General features: G+C 44.2%; 1 protein-coding gene across 1 annotated transcript in view; it reads left to right on the top strand.

Annotated features, from left to right (window-relative positions):
- Window positions 1-19,291, top strand: part of DSTYK (dual serine/threonine and tyrosine protein kinase) — a 46,714-nt gene that overhangs the window by 22,771 nt on the left and 4,652 nt on the right. Inside the window, 8 exon segments of the mRNA NM_001025268.1 lie at window positions 8,196-8,865; window positions 13,160-13,392; window positions 13,795-13,878; window positions 14,500-14,676; window positions 15,495-15,624; window positions 16,346-16,502; window positions 16,922-17,054; window positions 19,055-19,168. Of these exon segments, the coding sequence (NP_001020439.1) occupies window positions 8,196-8,865; window positions 13,160-13,392; window positions 13,795-13,878; window positions 14,500-14,676; window positions 15,495-15,624; window positions 16,346-16,502; window positions 16,922-17,054; window positions 19,055-19,168 (1,698 nt within the window).

Raw genomic sequence — 19,291 nt, 5'->3', positions numbered from 1 at the left:
TTTAACTCTAACTAGTTGAAATAGTAAAGTTTTCTCTTTATAAAACCCTCAGTACTGGGTAGCCCAGGTGGCTCAGCGGTTTAGCGCCACCTTTAGCCAGGGGTATGATCCTGGAGACCCGGGATCGAGTACCGTGTCAGGCTCCCTGCATGGAGCCTGCTTCTCTCTCTGCCTGTGTCTCTGCCTCTCTCTCTCTGTGTCTCTCATGAATAAATAAAATCTTAAAAAAAAATAATAATTACATTATAACCCTAGTACCCTCTGTCTCAGTCAATAACTGGCAATGGAAATAATCTATTTTTAATATCATACAGACATTGGTACTTCTAAGTTCTCAGCCATTAATACTTTCACAACCCAAAATTGTTATAAAGGATTTTACTTAAAATGACAAAGGTTTATGCAAGACTTTAACCTCCAAATTTACTCAACATTGTTGCTAGAAAACTAGCCTCTCTCAATTTTTATCTATTCATTGGCATTTATGATGGTGCCTATAAAACTAAATCTGTTGTGTGTTGTTCACCTTTAGTTAGATACCATATCTTATCTTGAGTGTCTCTAGATTGAAAGATAACAGTTGATTGGTAAAAAAGGCGGAAAGAAGGCTGTGTGAAGGTCCTTGGGGCAAGAAGGTAACCTTTAAGAGGAGATAATATATGGAATTGGGTAAAAAAACAGCCCTTCCAAGGGAAAAGACCCAGAGTTGGGGTAATATGTATATGATGGAGAATGGCACTCTTGAAATACAATTACAGTAAAGAAACTGTGATTATACGGGGCAAAGAGAAAGGGGAGCTAAAGTGTTATGTTAAAAAAGGGTATTGGAAGTTCAGGCAAATGCGAAATTATAAATTCCTTCTAGGCAGTGAGCCTGTACCCTTCATATTTAACATCTCTCTTGGCTCTCCCCGAACACATACTAACAGATGTAGTAGAATATAAGCATCCTGCATATCTGCGTATGTTGCAGGTTAATTTCTCTATTAAGGAGGTTGGTGGTTTAGAGGCAAGTTTTGTTGTTTTAAATCCCTCTGCTCACTAAAATAAAAGTAAAAAAGAACAGCTTGGGGCAGCCTGGGTGGCTCAGTGGTTTAGCTGGTTTAGCACCGCCTTCAGCCCAGGGCGTGAACCTGGAGACCTGGGATCCAGTCCCATGTCAGCTCCCTGCAGGGGACCTGCTTCTCCCTCTGCCTATGTCTCTGCCTTTCGCTGTCTCTCATGAATAAAAAAATATATAATCTTTAAAAAAAAAAAAAAAGGACAGCTTGAATCTGAGGCTGTGTGTTTTTTCAGTTTACCACCAGTGATTCATTTGTGGCCTCCCAAGGTTAGCTCTTGGGGAGAAAATCTGGCAGAGGTTATAGTCTTAATCTTCCTCTCTTGTGTTGTTTCTGGGGTCCCATCTATCTCTTTCTTACACCCAGAGGCTTCCCTGTTTTCACCACCTCAAAGATCTGTGTGTGTTTCACCTTGAATCAAGGATGGTAGGGGTAGGGAATTCAGAGACTCAAGGGCTGAAAATACTGTCAACAGGCAGAAACTGTTGTTTGGGCTATTGTTCTCTTTTGGACTTCTTTCATGGTATCTCAATCAGTCCCTGCAGGATTGCCTCATGGCAGAGCCTTTCCTTTGTAGGATATATTTCTTCATCTAGAACACTAGGATCGTCAGGATCCCTAAAGTCATCTTGTCCTTCCTTTATTCATCTTTCAGAACCTGCCTAACATCAACCCAGACAATTCTTGACTGTTAAAACATCTCTTTATAGTCTAGTGGACCTGGATGTACATCCTGGCTTGTCATTTAACTGACGGTGTGACTGGGCTGGTTCCCTCTTTTGCAAGGTGGGGGAGCAATCCATATCTTCTAGGACTGGTGTGAGGCCACAATATGAGGGTGTGTGTGAGGATGTAGCACAGTGTCTGTCACAGAATAAGTCAGCTTCCTCCTCACCCTCCCCCCCTTTTTAAAAAAGATTTTATTTGAGACATAGAGAGTACACAAGCAGGGGGAGCTGTAGGCAAAGGGAGAGGGAGAAACAGACTTCCTGCTGAGTCAGGAGCCCGATGCGGGACTCGATTCCAGGACCCTTGGATCATGACCTGAGCAGAAGGCAGACTCTTAAATGACTGAGCCACCCAGGTGCCACTCCCTCCACCCTTTGAATGTATTAATCAGCATCCTTGAGAAGAGAATTTATCCCTCTCTCAGTCACCCATCCCTTCCCTAACAGCCATGGGGGTTAGGATGGTTAGCCATCCCTTCCTTTTGTCAGTCCAAAGTCCTTCTGGTTCCAACTTAGCTATCATTACTGTTCTGCTCTAGTTAGAGTCAAAGTTCTTCGTCATTCATTATGAAGTTCTTTGTAATGAAAGAAGAGAAAGATGTTATTAAAAGGTAAATAAGACAAAAGTCATAAGGTTAAAAGGTAAAGTTTTCCCTTCCTCCTTCTCTCTTTTCCATTAACCACTTTGTCTCTGCTTTGATGAATCTAGTAAGTGACAAGAATAAAGCTTCAGATTCCTGCTTTCATCTGTATCTCTGGGTACTGGATGTTCGAATACCCACAAGGTAGATCACATAGAGGCTATTCGATATGTATTCAGCCAAGTATTTTCTACAGTGTAACAAGAACAGAGACATATTTTCCTTCATATGTAATTAGTACTTAAGAGTAATCCTTCTGGGAACCATGTAGAAATGAAGAAAAATCAACCTGTGTAAAAACAAACAGGAAAAACATCTCAACTGCCCCATGAGAATGGCACGGGAGGAGAATGGACAGTAAAGGTAGGTAGACTAGAGGACAGGGATTGAGGCCATGCGCGACGTGGTCAGTTGCTGAGCAAGGGCACGGCTATATTATGTAGTTGTGTACTTCTTTTCTGTGTGTTGTCAACCCAAGGCTTCAGAACTGTAGAGGAAGTAAAGACCTTTGTGACCTGCCTGATCTCCTGGCAGTCTTATGTTTAACCATCAGTTTATATACTTGTCCTTGGCCAGAACTGAATTTCAGGGACGTGCTATGAGCCATAAGAGCCAGTGTTTTTAGGAAGTGGTCAGGCTTCTTCAGCAATCAAGCGATTTTTCTTGGCATTTGAGGTAATGTCATTTTATATCAAAGACAAAACCTAAGAGGGCAGTTCTAGTGTTTGCAGAGTAACAATCTCTGAGAAAATTGATGATTGACACACCAACCTCTGTAGATTCCATAGATTTGTGCAGAATGCATTCTATGAGAGAAATCTCTTTAGGAGTTCACTGTGACTCCCACTGGGAATTCTGGGGATACTCTTATTCCCTGAGATTCTTTTTCCCTGAGTCAGTTAGGAGCAAAATGCTTATTCACCACTTTATTCTTGGAGGAGGAGGCAAACAGCAGTTGTAGCTAAGTGTGTGGGATATGGGTTGAAAGATAGGAAGTTTTACATATGAGTATTGAAAATGGTTTTGAGCAGGTAGTGAAGGTGTTATTTATTCATCCATTCATTCCACACGTATTTCTTGGATGCTTACACAGTGCCAAGCACCATTCTAGGTGCTACGATGGCCAATAGCCTTTTACAAAACCGTCCAAGGTCAGGCCTCCCTCTCAGGTGGCCATAATAGGGCCCAGAACAGGCCTGGCTCATCCTCTCTATATTAATTGTTACTTTTTCACTCCTTGTCTCCAGGAGACAGTGCTGGCTTCCCTTTTTGTTTATAACTGTCAGGGATGAGTCATCCTTCACCCCAAGTGTCACCGAATCACATAGCACATTCCAGTCTGGTTTGTACTGCTGCCAGGATGTCAGGCAGGAGGCTCTTTCTGCCTGGCTCCCAGTGCTCATGGTCATCAGCACGGTGAGACCAACTGCACACATTAATTCACTGGGGAATGGAGAAGAACAAGTGTGGTATTGTTTTCTATCCATTTTTGTTTAGTACAAGATACATTTAGGAGTGGACAAGTTCTTTCTAGGTGCCAGTATATCGAACAGTACCTACCATTAGAAAGCCCTGAATCCATTTTTGTTAATTTATTTATTTTAAAGATTTTAATTTACTTATTTGACAGAGGGAGCAAGGGAGCACAAATGGGGAGCAGTAGAGGAAGAGGGAGAAGCAGACTCCCCACTGAGCAGGGAGCCCAGTGCGAGGCTGGCGCCCAGTGCAAGGCTTGATCCCAGGACCCCAGGATCATAATCTGATCCAAAAGCAGACGCTTAACTGGCTGAGCCACCCAGGCGCTTCCTGTTCCTTTCTTAAGTGAATTTGTACCTGTGAGCAAATAAAGTCAGCAGTCTCCTAGGGAGGATATTGGTTCTGCAAGTGGACCCCACAGCTTTTGGTGTTTGTGCACACAAAATGGTTCTTTGAAAAAAACCTAGAAATTTATTTTAGAATTTTAAGAAAATTGAGGTGCCTGGGTGGTTCAGTTGATTGTCTGTCTTCAGCTCAGGTCGTGATCCCGAGGTCCTGAGATTGAGCCTCACTTCAGACTGTGATCAGTGAGGAGCCTGCTTCTCCTTCTCCTTCTGCCCCCTGGCTCCTGCTTTTTCTCTCTCACTCTCTATTTCAAATAAATAAATAAATAAAACATTAAAAAAAGAATTTTAAGAAAATCTGTTATAAACAAGCAAACAAAATTATTCCTGACAAAAAACAAAACAAAACAAAACAAATTATTCCTGACAATTTTCTATTTAGAAAATACCTCTTATTTTGGTTTGCTTATTTAGGCTTTCTTCTCTTGATATTCCTGTAATAAATTAGACTGATTTATATATATATTTTTTAAGTTTTTCTTTATTCATGAGAGACACACAGAGGCAGAGACATAGGCAAAGGGAGAAGCAGGCTCCTCACTGGGAGGCCGATGGGGACTCAATCCCTGGACCCCTGGGATCATGCCCTGAGCCAAAGGCAGACGTTCAACCACTGAGCCACCCAGGCGTCCCGGTTTATATCTTTAAAAATGGTTTGCAACTTTACTTATTTATTTTTGTTTTTAAAGATTTTATTTGAGAGAGAGAGAGCTTGCGCGCATGAGTTGTGAGGAGGAGGCAGAGGGAAAGAAAGAAGCAGACTTACATTGAACAGGGAGCCCCAGTGCGGGGCTTGATCCCAGGACCCTGAGATTATGAACTAAACTGAAGGCAGAGGCTTAATCAACTGAGCCATCCAAGTGCCCTGGTTTGCAACTTTAAAATAAGTATTTTAAAAAACATTTTCACCTATAGTTCTCTACCTTACTGTAATGTTTCATTTTTTAGGATTCTCTCCTAGTCTTTATCAAATTATTATATGTATTGTAACATTGGCATTTAGGCAATTGCGTGTTCTACTCTAAGCCTTAAAAGTTCTTACCCACTTTTTGAATATGCCTCATGAAGTGATTCATACTCTAGCAGTGTGACTCAGGGTAGTGAAAGGAGGTTTGTTTTGAACAGTGGGATGAGTGTCAGACTAGTCTACCAACCAGAAAACATTTCATGCAATTCAAGGCTTAGATGAAACAGCAGATTTCTTCTTGGCCTAGTCTTGGATGGAAAGTAGCTGGATCTTTAGCTCAAATTAGAGATGATGAGATGCTAAAAGCACTTTTAGCTTTGGGAAGTTCAGAGTGGCCAGCCAAATAACAAGTGATCTACCTTAGAATTAAACTTACTGGTTCTTTATTGGGGAAAATGATGAGATCTTTGTAAAGCTTTTTTGGGGATGGGAGATCTCTCTCTCTCTCTCTCTCTCACACACACACACACACAAACACACACACACGGTACATGAAACAATAGGCTGACATTTCCCAGCCTTTCTTACTTATCTAGGGAAGGAGATCAAAAAGGAAAAGGTCCTAGGTTTTTATTTAAATTTTTTTTTTCGGGGGATCCCTGGGTGGCTCAGTGGTTTAGCGCCTGCCTTTGGCCCGGGGCGCGATCCTGGAGTCCCGGGATCGAGTCCCGCGTCGGGCTCCCGGCATGGAGCCTGCTTCTCCCTCCTCCTGTGTCTCTGCCTTTCTCTCTCTCTCTGTCTATGTCTATCATAAATAAAAAAAAAATAAATCTTTAAAAAAAAAAATAAAATAAAATAAAAATTTTTTTCATCAAAAATACTAAATAAAGAATGAAAAGAGAATATGAGTCTGAAAGAAGAAATAATTGCATATGTTTTACATTTTAAATAAGTACATTTTCAACATCTGATAAATGTTAAAGACACAATTTTGACAGTTTGTGTTAAATTCTTTTATAGCTCTGTAGAATGTGCTTGAATTCTGTGGAGGATTGATTTTGAGTTTGTAGATCCCTAAAGACATCCCACTTGGTGTGCATGCAATGGTGATACAGGCATGGGTTTCCAAGTTGACCTTTAGGTCTGGAATACCAGGCAGAGTAGACATAGATATAGATGAGCAACCTATGCAGTGGATAGAACCATATGCTCTTTAAGTGCCTCAAGATCCTCAGGAAAGAAGAAGAACACAAAGTAAAAACTATTGGCTATAAAATGACCTGTAGAGGTTTGTTTCTAAACCAAAAATCATACTTGAAACTCACTTTAGGATCTTGGCTATAACAGTCATGATTGGGTTCGGTCATATGTAACAGACGATCAGAAAAGTGGGCTTGCTTAAACAAGATAGAAGTTAATTCCACCCCCCCAGCCCCCCACCCCCCCGCACATGAAAGAAGTCTGAAGCTAGGATAGTGAAGTAGCTCTGGGGGTCCACTGATCAAGCCCTGCAGTCAGGCTCCTTGCTCGGCCAGGAGCCTTCTTTCTTCTCCCTCTCCCTCTGGCTCTACCCACTACCCCCAGCTTGTGCATGCTCTCTCTGTCTGTCAAATAAATAAATACAATCTTAAAAAAAAGAAAAAGAAAGAAAAGAGAAAAGGCTTTCCTGAAAGCCCACCCACTTATTTTCAGCCTTGTCTGTAAAGGCCATTGCCTTCCCGATAATGCAGAGGCTAAGTATTGGATGGGCAATCCTTAGTCTCTGTCATACCAAGTGATCATGAAAATAAAGGTATTATATTACCAAGACTTAGGTGGCTAAGACTTTGGGATACCTTCAAACCTTTAGAATAGGACAGTAATAATGTTTGGCAAACCTGGCTTAGTTTGTTGCTTGATTGATTCAACAATATTGAGGACTGTGTGTTAAGCACTGGAGTTTACCACAGTTAATAAGGTAGACATGGTCCCTCCCCTCAAAAGCATTGACAGGGTATTGGGGGAAAAATGACTTTTTATTTATTGTTTGTTCATTTATTAAAGATTTTATTTATTTGACAGAGAATGAGAGGGAAAGAGAGCACAAGCAGGCAGAGGGAGAGGGAGAAGCAGGCTCCCCGCCGAGCAGGGAACCCAACCTGGGACTCCGTCCCAGGACCCTGGGATCATGACCTGAGCCAAAGGCAGACACTTAACCAGTGTCTGGTTAACTGAGCTGCCTAGGCGCCCTGAAAAATGGGTTTTAAATAATTTTATAAATGTGTTGAACATTTTTAAAAAAGTTTTTATTTATTTATTCATGAGAGACCGAGAGAGAGAGAGAGAGAGAAAGAGAGAGACAGGCTCCATGCAGGGAGCCCGACGTGGGATTCAATCCAGGGACTCCAGGATCATGCCCTGAGCTGAAGGCGGATGCTCAACCGCTGAGCCACCCAGGCATCCCTAAATGTGTTGAACAAGTGCTTGGGATTGTGTACTAGGAAAGACTAAGGGTGTGACAAGCGTACACAGGGAGATTGGAAGATTGCTTGGGAATTAGCCACCTTAGAAATGTGGCTGGGAGTATGAGCAAAGATGAGAATGGGAGGAATGTTCCAGGCAGCCTCAATCCCGATCTGATCATTCCCACATCCATTCTTTCTCATTCCATTGTTTGTCTTACCCCTTCATCTGAGGGCATCAGTGCGTTCCCAAACACAAAGGAAGCCAGGGACTCAAGTCTTTTTATCTGAAATGACTAAAGAGACTGCCATCCTTTCTACGGACTTTTTTCTCACTCTCTCTAGATGAGTGTCTGCCTCTTAGGCTGCAGCAGGGAGTGTTGGGAACCCAGGAAGGAGGCAACAAGTGATTGGGGCAAACCGAAGCCCCACTGCCTAGTCACAGATCTGGATTTTGGTCTCAGTGTGGGACTTTGGGGAGGCCCTGGATTGGTTCTGACCTGGAAGTGCTGATATGAACCTCCCTTCCCCTTCCAGGATGTGGACATTGTGGTAGCACCGTGCCAAGGCCTCCGGCCTGCAGTGGATGTTCTGGGTGACTTGGTGAATGATTTCTTGCCTGTGATAACCTATGCACTCCACAAAGACGAACTGTCTGAGAGAGATGAGCAAGAACTTCAGGAAATCCGAAAGTATTTCTCCTTTCCCATATTCTTTTTCAAAGTGCCGAAGCTGGGCTCGGAGATCATTGCCTCATCTACCAGAAGAACAGAGAATGAAAGATCACCCCTCCATCACCAGCTGATGGACCTGGGCTATCTGAGCAGCAGTCACTGCAACTGTGGGGTCCCTGGCCAAGACACTAAAGCTCAGAGCATGTTGGTGGAGCAGAGTGAGAAACTGAGACACTTGAGCACATTTTCTCACCAGGTGCTACAGACTCACCTGGTGGACGCAGCCAAGGCCCTGAACCGGGTGCACTGCCACTGCCTCGACATCTTTATTAACCAGGCCTTTGACATGCAGCGGGACCTGCAGATCACTCCCAAACGTCTGGAGTATACTCGAAAAAAGGAAAATGAATTGTATGAATCATTGATGAATATTGCCAACCGAAAGCAGGAGGAAATGAAGGACATGATTGTTGAGACGCTTAACACCATGAAGGAGGAACTTCTGGATGATGCTGCCAACATGGAATTTAAAGGTAGGTCCCAGAGAGCTTGATGTGGGCTGCTCGGACCACAGGATTCTTTAACCCTTTTCTAGCTGGAAATCGAGTCTCATTAATTCTGAAGGAAACTCAGGAGAATCTCATAAACCTAACTGTCATTAGTAGGAGCCCACCTTAAATCACTTAGCCAGAGGCCTTCCTGGAAGATTCCACTGTTGTTCCTTCCCGGGGTTGGTAGTCCAACTTCTGATAAGTTCATCCTAATAGCGGTCTTTAATCTCTAGTTTGTATCTGTATCCCCTTGAACTTGATGGAGCTGGAAAATGTTACTAAGTCATGCTTTAACCTTGGCTTTAACCTTGGCATGGCCCATGCTTCCTTATTGGTTCTTTTTGTGTGTGTGTGATGGTTCTTCTTTCTAGGCTGCTCCTGAAACCCAGCTTAGGAGTATTTCCCAAAGTCATCTTTTCAGTCCCATTCTTCATGAATGGCTGTTTTTTTGTTTTTGTTTTTAAGATCTTATTCATTTGACTAGAGAGAGAGCACAAGCAGGCAGAGTGGTAGGCAAAGGCAGAGGGAGAAGCAGGCTCCCCACAGAGCAGGGAGCCCGACACAAGGTTCGATCCCAGGACCATGGGATCATGACCTGAGATGAAGGCAGGTGCCCAACTGACTGAGCCATCCAGGCACCCCTTATGAATGGCTATTAACAAAACTGGGCCAAAATGATTAGTCGGGTCTTTTAGGGCTGAAGTTTAGATGCGGCTGACTTTGTATACTGATTGCTCTATAAACCTCCCTGCAGGAACATTAGCCCTACCACCTATTAATTAAAGTGATGTGGTTTGCAAGTTACCCTTGAGGTTCTCACTCATGGCTGTACATCCAAATCTCCTGGGAGGCTTTGAAAATTGAGATATTTGCATCACCCCCCAAAGCACTCCAGACCGATTAGTCACAATTTCTCACATGGGATCTAGCATCAGTTTTTTCTTCAGTCCCCTATGTGGATTCTGCATATTGCCGTCTTCTTGATGAGAGAACTGAGGCTTAGGCAGGTTAAGTAATTTGCTCAAGGTCACAGCTACTGAAAAGTAAAGGAGAGTTTGAAACTAACGGTCTGATCCTGAGCCCAGACTCTGAATTTCCGTGCTTTATTGCCTCTGACTGTGTTCCCAGGCACTGCCACTACCATCCTCCTGGTAACCAGTTTCAGCACTTCGGTGTGGTCTCCGACTCTTAGCTGTCCCTTGTGCCCACATCCCGTCAGCAGCCGAGTCCCGATGCACTGTCTTTCATATTTCATATCTGCCTTTGCTATTCTGGTCCCCTCTCCTCTTTGGTCAGCCTGAACTGCTATTACGTATTGCTCTCCCAGACATCTTTCTCTCCTTTCTCCACCTCCTCTGCATTGGCTCCCTGTTCCTGTAGACGAAGTTAGGACTTCTTAGCCTAGTGTTACAGATCTTCCAAAGCCTAGCCCTGCTCAGCTTTCCCAGTCCTGTTTCCCCCTGGGCACCTTCCGCAAATTCCGATTTCAGTAGCTCTGGACTGCTTGCTGTCCTCCAGCTGCTTGCTCCTGTCCTGCTCTAAACCCAAAAGGTCTTTTATTTGTGAATTTCTAAATTCTCCTACCCTTCAAGGCCTCTTCTAAATAGCATTTTTCCTGAAGGTGTCTTTAGTTTTCTTAGCTAATAGTGATCGCATCCGTCTGAACTCCCACCACATTTCATGCATACCTGAAATTTCTTGGCGTATTTCATTTTCTTTTATTACAATTATTTATGTTCTTCTGACTGGCATCTAAAATTCTGGAGATAGGATCCCTGGGTGGCTCAGCGGTTTAGCACCTGCCTTTGGCCCAGTGCGCCATCCTGGAGTCCCGGGATCGAGTTCCGAGTTGGGCTCCCAACATGGAGCCTGCTTCTCCCTCTGCCTGTGTCTCTGCCTCTCTCTCTCTCTGTCTATCATAAATAAATAAATAAATAAATAAATAAATAAATAAATAAATAAATAAATAAATAATAAAATCTTAAAAAAATAAAATAAAATCCCGGAGATGTAGGAGAACAGGATCTGGTTTATCATCTTCTCAGAACAGGTAACAGAGAGTTTCTGTACACCCCCTCTTTGGAGTGTGAATGAGCATGTGAATGATGGTGTATGGCAGCGTCACAGAGGAAGCAGAGTCCACTTGAGCAGGCACAGGATGCCTTATTTCTTAGAGGTCTTTCAAAAGATGAGCAGAGAGAACTCTTTGGTGAATTCCCACTGTGGGGAAGACTTGCAGTGAAGATCTAAGAAGCCTTCTGACCAACTTAAGATGCTGGAGCACCAGCGCCGGCATCACAGTGCATGTGATAAAGGGTGGGCCAGCAGGTAGGTTGGACAGACTGTGAAATATTTGGTAGTTTATTATGTACCAGGTGTACCATGTCTGGGGCCTGGGATGCAGTAGTTAGTTTCACAGATGTGGGGGGAGCTGAGAACAAATAGATCAAACGTCTGGCCCGGTTAACTACATGGTGGATTTGCGAAGTCACTTTCCTACTTATCTGTGTATTAGGACTTCCATGTCTGCTTCTTCACCTTGTTCTAAGTTCTCTCTGGGGATCCTTGAGGCAATGATAAGTAGATTTAGAAGAGAGCTACCACATAGCCTAAGAAGCCAGATTTCTGGTACTGGTTTTTGTTTTACTATTTTTTAAAAGATTGTATTTATTTATTTGAGGGGGAGAAAGAGAGAGAGAGCATGAGTCAGGTGAGGAGCAGAGGGAGAAGCAGACTCCCCGTTAAACAGGGAGCCCAATATGGGTCTTCATCCCAGGACTCCAGGATCATGACCTGAGCCAAAGGCAGATGCTTAGCCTACTGAGCCACACAGGTGTCCCTGGTTTTTGTTTTAAAATAAAGGTAATGTTGGGGGCTCCTGTGTGTCTCAATTGGTTAAGTGTCTGACTTCAGTTCAGGTCGTGATCTCAGGGTTCTGGGATAGAGCCCCATGGCAGGTTCCCCGCTTGGCAGGGAGTCTGGTTATCCCTCTCCCTCTGCCCCTCCCCCTGTTCCTGTGCTTGCATGCATGTGTGTGCACATTCCCTCTCTCTCTCTCTCAAATAAATAAATACAAATCTTAAAGGTAATGTGTGCATGCCAGCTATATTACATATATACTCTAGAAAATGCATTTTTTAAAAGGTAATATCTACATACATAGTACTTCACTTAGAGGTATAAAGATACTGTCCTCCAGCCACTTAGTTTTCCTTCATATGCTCATCTGCCCTTTGCTTTTTCACTGAACTCATAGGTTAGAAATCTTCCCAAAAATGTACATATGGATTTATCTTCTAATAGATGCACCTGGTTTTATTTAACTATACCCCTATTGATGTACATTTAGGCTCTTTCTTTCTTTTTTCTTTTTTGTTATTACAAACTCTACTGCATTATCATTTACATACATATCTTTGGGACTTGTGTAGGTATATTTCTAGAAAAACAATTCTTAGAAGCAGAATAGTTAGGTCAAAGGGTATGTAGATATTTTTGTTAGTTTGATTAAACAAAATTTTTTTGATAGATATTATGAGATTTCCTACAAAGAGGCAGCACTGATTTAAATTCCCACAGTAGACATGAGAGTGCCTTTCTCGAAGTGGGGTTTTTGCAGGTAATTGGTCTTCCCTTAGTTCTGTCCTTTGACTTGCAGAATTTCTAATTCTTGGAGGTAGCAGGGTGGTAATGACATTTCAGTTTTACTTTTTATTTAGTAATTGATTGGCATTGAATCCCTGACTCTTGAATTTTTCCATAGTGTGAAATGTTACAAAGATCCAAGGCTCTGCAGTCCATGGCTTTGGGTTCAAATGCTAGTTGTATTACTTCCTAACTATACCATCTCCTTCCCAGTGCCCCCTCTGTCCTCTCTTTGAGGCTGTTTCCTGACCTATGAAATATGACCAGTAACCCCCATCTGACAATGTTGTGAGGATTAAATTTGATTACATACATGAAATTATTATGGTGCCTTTCTAATAGTCTGCACACAATAAATGTTCCTACTGTGCTATAAATGTGACATAAAAGCTGACAAAATCAATAGGCTCATTCTAGATGCAGCTGTTCCTTCTCAGTACTCTTAGATGCCCTGAGTAGTAGAGGACCATGTGGCCCCCGATCACGCTGAGGGTCAGCATTTGTCAGCCAGCTCTGTGTTTATAGCCATCATCATGGTGGCTCCTTGGCTTTGATTGGGAGAGGCCTTTATTCTGAGTGCCTGCCCTTCCTTCCCCTCACAGCCCACTGGCTTCTTTCTTTGCCCCCGTAGATGTCATCGTCCCTGAGAACGGAGAGGCAGTGGGCACCAGAGAACTCAAGTGCTGCATCCGGCAGATCCAGGAGCTCATCATCTCTCGGCTCAATCAGGCTGTGGCCAACAAGCTGATCAGTTCGGTGGATTACCTGCGCGAGAGCTTCGTGGGCACCCTGGAACGCTGTCTGCAGAGCCTGGAGAAGTCCCAGGATGTCTCCATTCACATCACCAGTAATTATCTCAAACAGGTACTGGAAGACTGGCTAAGACACCATGTCACAGATAGCACGTGAAATAGAACCCGCATGTACGTCCAACCCCAGTTTAGCCAGGAATTTCCCTTCTACCTTTTTGCCCACTGAGTTTGAATTTTATTTGGTTTTTCCATCGCATGACGACTGTCTGTCACAGGTGCTGGTGAACTGCAAAATTGCAGTTAAGGCAATATGCAGGATGGTGCAGTTCGAATAAAGGGGCCCAAAGAGACAAAATGGATGATCAACCTGCATTGACTCTGCACATTTATGGAAGGATGTATTTGGCAACCTTGAAACTGGGCTCTGTGCTTTAAGTAAATATTCTTTATCAGATTTTTTAATCGGCCACTCTACCCAGGGCATACTGATTTTCTTTTGTATGTTGTCTTTCAGATCTTAAATGCCGCCTATCACGTTGAAGTTACATTTCACTCAGGGTCCTCGGTTACAAGGATGCTGTGGGAGCAAATCAAACAGGTGGAGCTTATTAGACATTTTCTGCCCCCACTTGGCTTACATGAACCTTGGTCACTCCAATAACGACTGGTGTGTAGGGCATTCGGTTGGTGTAGGGTGGCCATTTGTCTTGGTTTTGCTTCTTAGGAGAGTTCTGGTTATGCCTGTTCTGAAATAATTAGGAACACTGCCCCTTTAATGATTAAAGTGATGCATTTAAATGAGATTTTATGCAGCCATAAGACCCTCCTTCACTAGCTTCTTCATAGTCTTTCTTTTCCCCAACCTAAATGTTTTCTCAGAACCAGGCGTTGTTGCCAGAGGCCATTTGTGTGGTTTCTTTTCTGGAATTTGATGTGACTCTTATTCCATGCTGAGTTCAGAAAGGGAATTATCAGCACTCCCCCCCGCCCCCGGCACTGACCATAGTCATGAGGGTTTGTGAGCATGTAGACTAGGCCTAGTGTTCTTTGATGCTTTCCCTTGGTCTGAGCCCTGAATGATGAGTCTTGGCCTTCACGTGGCTTCTTTCTTAATGGCCTACTCCTAATGCATGGCTAGCCCCTCAAGGAAGGGTTGTTGGTTCTTTTTGGTGGCTCCTATCTCGCACCCATGAGTGTTTTCCCTGACTTCATCCTGCAGATCATCCAGCGCATCACGTGGGTAAGCCCACCTGCCATCACGCTGGAGTGGAAGAGGAAGGTAGCCCAAGAAGCCATCGAGAGCCTTAGTGCCTCCAAGTTAGCCAAGAGCATCTGCAGCCAGTTCCGAACTCGGCTCAACAGTTCTCACGAGGCTTTTGCAGCCTCCTTGAGGCAGGTGGGTATGTGGGAAGAGAGAGAAGAACCTATCCGGTGGGGAATATTTTGCCCACTGCTCTTGATAATTTCTATAAAATCATCACTATATTTTCTTCCTGTCTGTTAAATGATAATATTATGTTACAAGAAGTTTCATCAGTACATTTTTCAGGGCACCTGGGTGGCTCAGTCGATTAAGCATCTGCCTTCAGCTCAGGTCATGATCCCAGGGTCCTGGGATACAGCCCTGCATTGGGTTCCCTGCTCCACAGAGAGCCTGCTTTTCCCTCTCCTTCTGCCTGCTGCTCCTGCTGCTTGTGTGCACATGCTCTCTCTCTCTCTCCAATAAATAAATAAAATCTTTAAAGAAAAATAAATTTTCATGTGGAGATTTTCTACCTCCAGGGAACATGGAGGGAAACTCAGTTAATTTGTCCCCATTTCACTGAGTGTGGAATGAAAATAAAGGGGTAGGAATTTTATTTAAGTTACTTAGTATTTTAAGAATGAGTCAAAGGAAGGGGGATGACTTTGTAACTTTCATACTGATTAGCAACTATGTGACATCTGCTTGTCCCCTCGGTGTATGTGTGTGCAGGTGTGTATGTGTGTACATATATAGAGGGGAGGGTGTGGAGATATGGTTCTACATCCAGGAGAAACAGCTATTATTTCCTGAGACCTCAACTGTGTACCAGTCTCTGAGCCATGTTAGGACATCTTGTGTAACTCTCACGGTTGCCCTTAGGAAGCAGCTGTTATTACCTCATATAATAGGTGAGGAAGCCAAACTGGGGACTTGATAAATCACATGACTTTTTTTTGTTTCCCTCCCAGCTAGAAGCTGGCCACTCAGGTCGGTTGGAGAAAACAGAAGATCTGTGGTTGAAGGTTCGAAAAGATCACGCCCCACGCCTGGCTCGCCTTTCTCTGGAAAGCCGTTCTTTACAGGATGTCTTGCTACATCGTGAGTCCTTGTTTTTCCCAAGTAAATGGGAAGAAGGTTCTAGATTCCTGACATTCTCATGTTCACCTTGGAGAATCCCAGTGGCTAAAGCTGCTTCCTTGCAAAGCTGCCTCAGCATCCCCTGATGTGTTTTTGAATCCCTAAAGTCTATTTGGTCCTGTTATTTACACAGTTCAGACAACATGACTGATGTTTATTTAAATCAGATCAGTTAGGTTAATTTTTTTAAAGATTTTTTTAGTTATTCATGAGAGACACAGAAAGAGAGGCAGAGACATAGACAGAGGGAGAAGCAGGCTCCTCACAGGGAGCCCTGATTGGGACTCAATCCCAGGACCCTGGGATCATGCCCTGAACCAAAGGCAGACGCTCAACTACTGAGCCACCCAGGCGTCCCAGTTAGGTTACTTCCTACTCCTTTCCAGTAGCATCAGAATTTCTGCCCCTTGCGTAATATGACTTTCTACTCCTAGGTCCACGTCTAAGAATCTTTTTTTTTTAAACAAGATATTTTATGTATATTTTTCAATGCGGTCTTCAAGATTTTATTTTTAAGTCATCTCTACACCCAACATGGGGCTCGAACCCACAACCCCAAGATAAAGAGTCACGTGCTTCACTGACCAAGGCAGCCAGGCTCCCCACGTGTCTGAGAATCTTAGGGAGGTTGCCCAGCAAGTTCGCATTCCTCCTGCCTTATCTCTGTCTTCATACTTTATAGGTAAACCGAAACTAGGGCAGGAGCTGGGCCGGGGCCAGTATGGTGTGGTATACCTGTGTGACAACTGGGGAGGACACTTCCCTTGTGCCCTCAAGTCAGTCGTCCCCCCAGATGAGAAGCACTGGAATGACCTGGCTTTGGAGTTTCACTACATGAGGTAGGTTCTCTTGTTCTTCATCTCTGTGGGAAAAGATCCAGAGAAGAAGCCAGAAGCCTGGTAGGAATTTTGTACAGAGAGCTAGCACACCTCATGTCTCCATTCCTGTGTCCCAAGATGTCGTAGACAATCCTTCTGTGTTGGTCCCAGGAATGTGCTCTCCTGCAGGCCTTGTCTGTGCTGTCCTCTCCCCTCTCCTCATTTCTCGGACTCTAACTTCCATGGGACTTCTTCCTTAGCCCAGAAGGCCTGTCAAGTTCTAGATTCCGTAATTCTCGGTCCTTGCTGGGGAGGCCATTCTCTTTGCCCTCCCTCTGGGCCTGGGCCGAGTGTGCTCCAGGTAACTGCCGCCCACATTGTGGCGCGCTGTGCACGCTGGAGCCAGAGTGTTGCAGCTGGGCCTCTCTGGTTGCCACCAGGTCTCTGCCGAAGCACGAGCGCTTGGTGGATCTGCACGGCTCGGTCATAGACTACAACTATGGCGGCGGCTCAAGCATCGCCGTGCTGCTCATCATGGAGCGGCTACACCGGGACCTCTACACGGGGCTGAAGGTGAGGTGGGGCAAGGGGCCGAGGCGCAGCCAGCAACCGGATCCGCAGGCTCCTCACTGGCCTGTCATCCTTTCTTGTTTATCCAGACCTTCTAGCTTTCACAAGACCGTGTTGGAAAAAATCAAGCCTTATTACTCTACTTTCCAAAAAACCCTTAAAAATTTCTCAGAATCTATTTTTAGCTCCAGTTTACATCCAGAATACTGCCAGTTCACCACTTACACAAATCCTTGTGGTGGTAGTAAAAATCTAGACTACTCAGAAGAGCAGAAATGCGTTCTGTAACTTTGCTATTCTTTCTTTTTTTGCTCTTGATGGATAAAGCCAGTTTTTGTTTAGTCAATAAATATTTATTAGTGACTACTTTGTATAAGACCCTGTGTAAAGCACTGTAAGGGGATATCAAAAAGTGTGATTGCCAGAGGTCCCTGGCTGGCTTGGTTTGTAGAGCATGCAACCCTTGATCTCGGGGTCATGAGTTCAGGCCCCACATTGTGCATAGAGCTTACTTTAAAGAAAATGTATTCACCAGAAACTTTTAAGAGACATGCAGTCAGTGACTATTTTGTGAAGATTTGGTATTTGAGTTTGATAAATCCACCTTGATGGGTAAAATTTGGGCAAGTAGAAGGAAGAGACCATAGCAGGGGGGGAAGGAATAGCATAATGCCCAGTGCATTTGAAGAATACTAGTCCTGTTGGAGCAGCTGTCTGGGAATAGGGGGGCATGATGTGCAGGGAAATGTTGAGAACAAATTCCAGAACACCAAAATGAAGAATTTCCATATTCAAATTTTGTTGTAGACCATGAAATGCTGAAATGCATGAAAGATTTTGAGTGAAGTACCCTCAGTAGGATGTTGAGTTTCCCTTACCCATAGCAGCCACCACTAGGGACATGGAGATGTTCCTTTGTCTGATCCCTCCACTGCAGCTGATTGGGGCTGGGGAAACTAACCCCAGAGTATCTGGGTAGGCCCCTTCTCACTGATGTGTCTTGTACCAGTTTACATGGAAGCTTCCTGATATAAGACAGGAACCCGGGCAGCCCCAGTGGCGCAGTGGTTTAGCGCTGCCTGCAGCCCGAGGTGTGATCCTGGAGAGCCAGGATTGAGTCCCACGTCGGGTTCCCTGCATGGGAGCCTGCTTCTCCCTCTGCCTGTGTCTCTTATGAATAAATAAATAAAATCTTTATTTAAAAAAAAAAAGGCAGGAACCCTAGAAATGATTGCAAGAACCATGAGAAATTAATAGGTTGGAGGAAATTACTCTCCCAGTAGCTCTTCATCTCAGAAGAGTTAAGCTCAGCACCTTCTGATGTTTTCCCATGAGTGGGCTAAGCTTTGGATGAGTGAAGTAGTTTTCTCTGGAATTCAAGAGGACCTAAGTTGGAGGCATGGTGAAAGTAAGATGAGTGACTTTGATATTTGAATCTGTAAAACCACACCTTGGCTAACCAGGCTTAAAAAGCAGCGGAAGTCAATCTGCTCAAGACCTAGAATCCTTTTTTTTTTTTTTTTAATTAAAAAAAATTTTTTTTAAGTAATCTCTACACCCAACATGGGGCTCAAACTCACAACCCTGAGATCAAGAGTCACATGCTTTACTGACTGATCCAGCCAGACAACCCAAGACCTAGAACTACTTTGAGCCTCAAGGGTAGTTCCAGGGTTTATTCCAGGATTGGAAATGAGCTCATGCCTTCAGTTGTTGGACTGCAGCTCTTCTAGTCATGTTTGGGTGTCATCGGCTGTCCTGAGTGCAACACTGAAGAGGCGTTATCTGGCCTCACAGCTTGTCCTTCCTCACTTTACCTCTGCTTCCTTCTCCTAACTGCTGTCCTCTTCCCTTCTTCCCTCTGCTTCTCTGTCTTTGTCCTCTGAGTGCCCTAGTGCAGACTGTCCCTCGGTGCCCTGCAGAAGGAACTCTTAGCTGCTTTAAGCACGTTGGACGGAGGAGTTGTCCTGTTAGTGATGAGTGAGCCCTTTTTTCTCCCTAAGGCTGGGCTGACGCTGGAGACCCGTCTGCAGATAGCTCTAGATGTGGTGGAGGGGATCCGCTTCCTGCACAGCCAGGGACTTGTCCACCGTGATATCAAGCTAAAAAATGTCCTGGTAAGTAGAGCTGTTTCCCTGAGATAACACCCTGCCCCTGTGGGTTAAGTGGCCTTTGCAGGGTCTGCCAAATGTGAGCTGGATCACAGGAAGTACCTGCCAGGAACGCAGCAGAGTTGATAG

The sequence above is a fragment of the Canis lupus genome, chromosome 38 (genome assembly GCF_011100685.1).
Source record: "Canis lupus familiaris isolate Mischka breed German Shepherd chromosome 38, alternate assembly UU_Cfam_GSD_1.0, whole genome shotgun sequence".
In the NCBI taxonomy this organism is placed as follows: Eukaryota; Metazoa; Chordata; class Mammalia; order Carnivora; family Canidae; genus Canis; species Canis lupus.
This window is presented reverse-complemented; position numbering and strand designations above follow the sequence as displayed.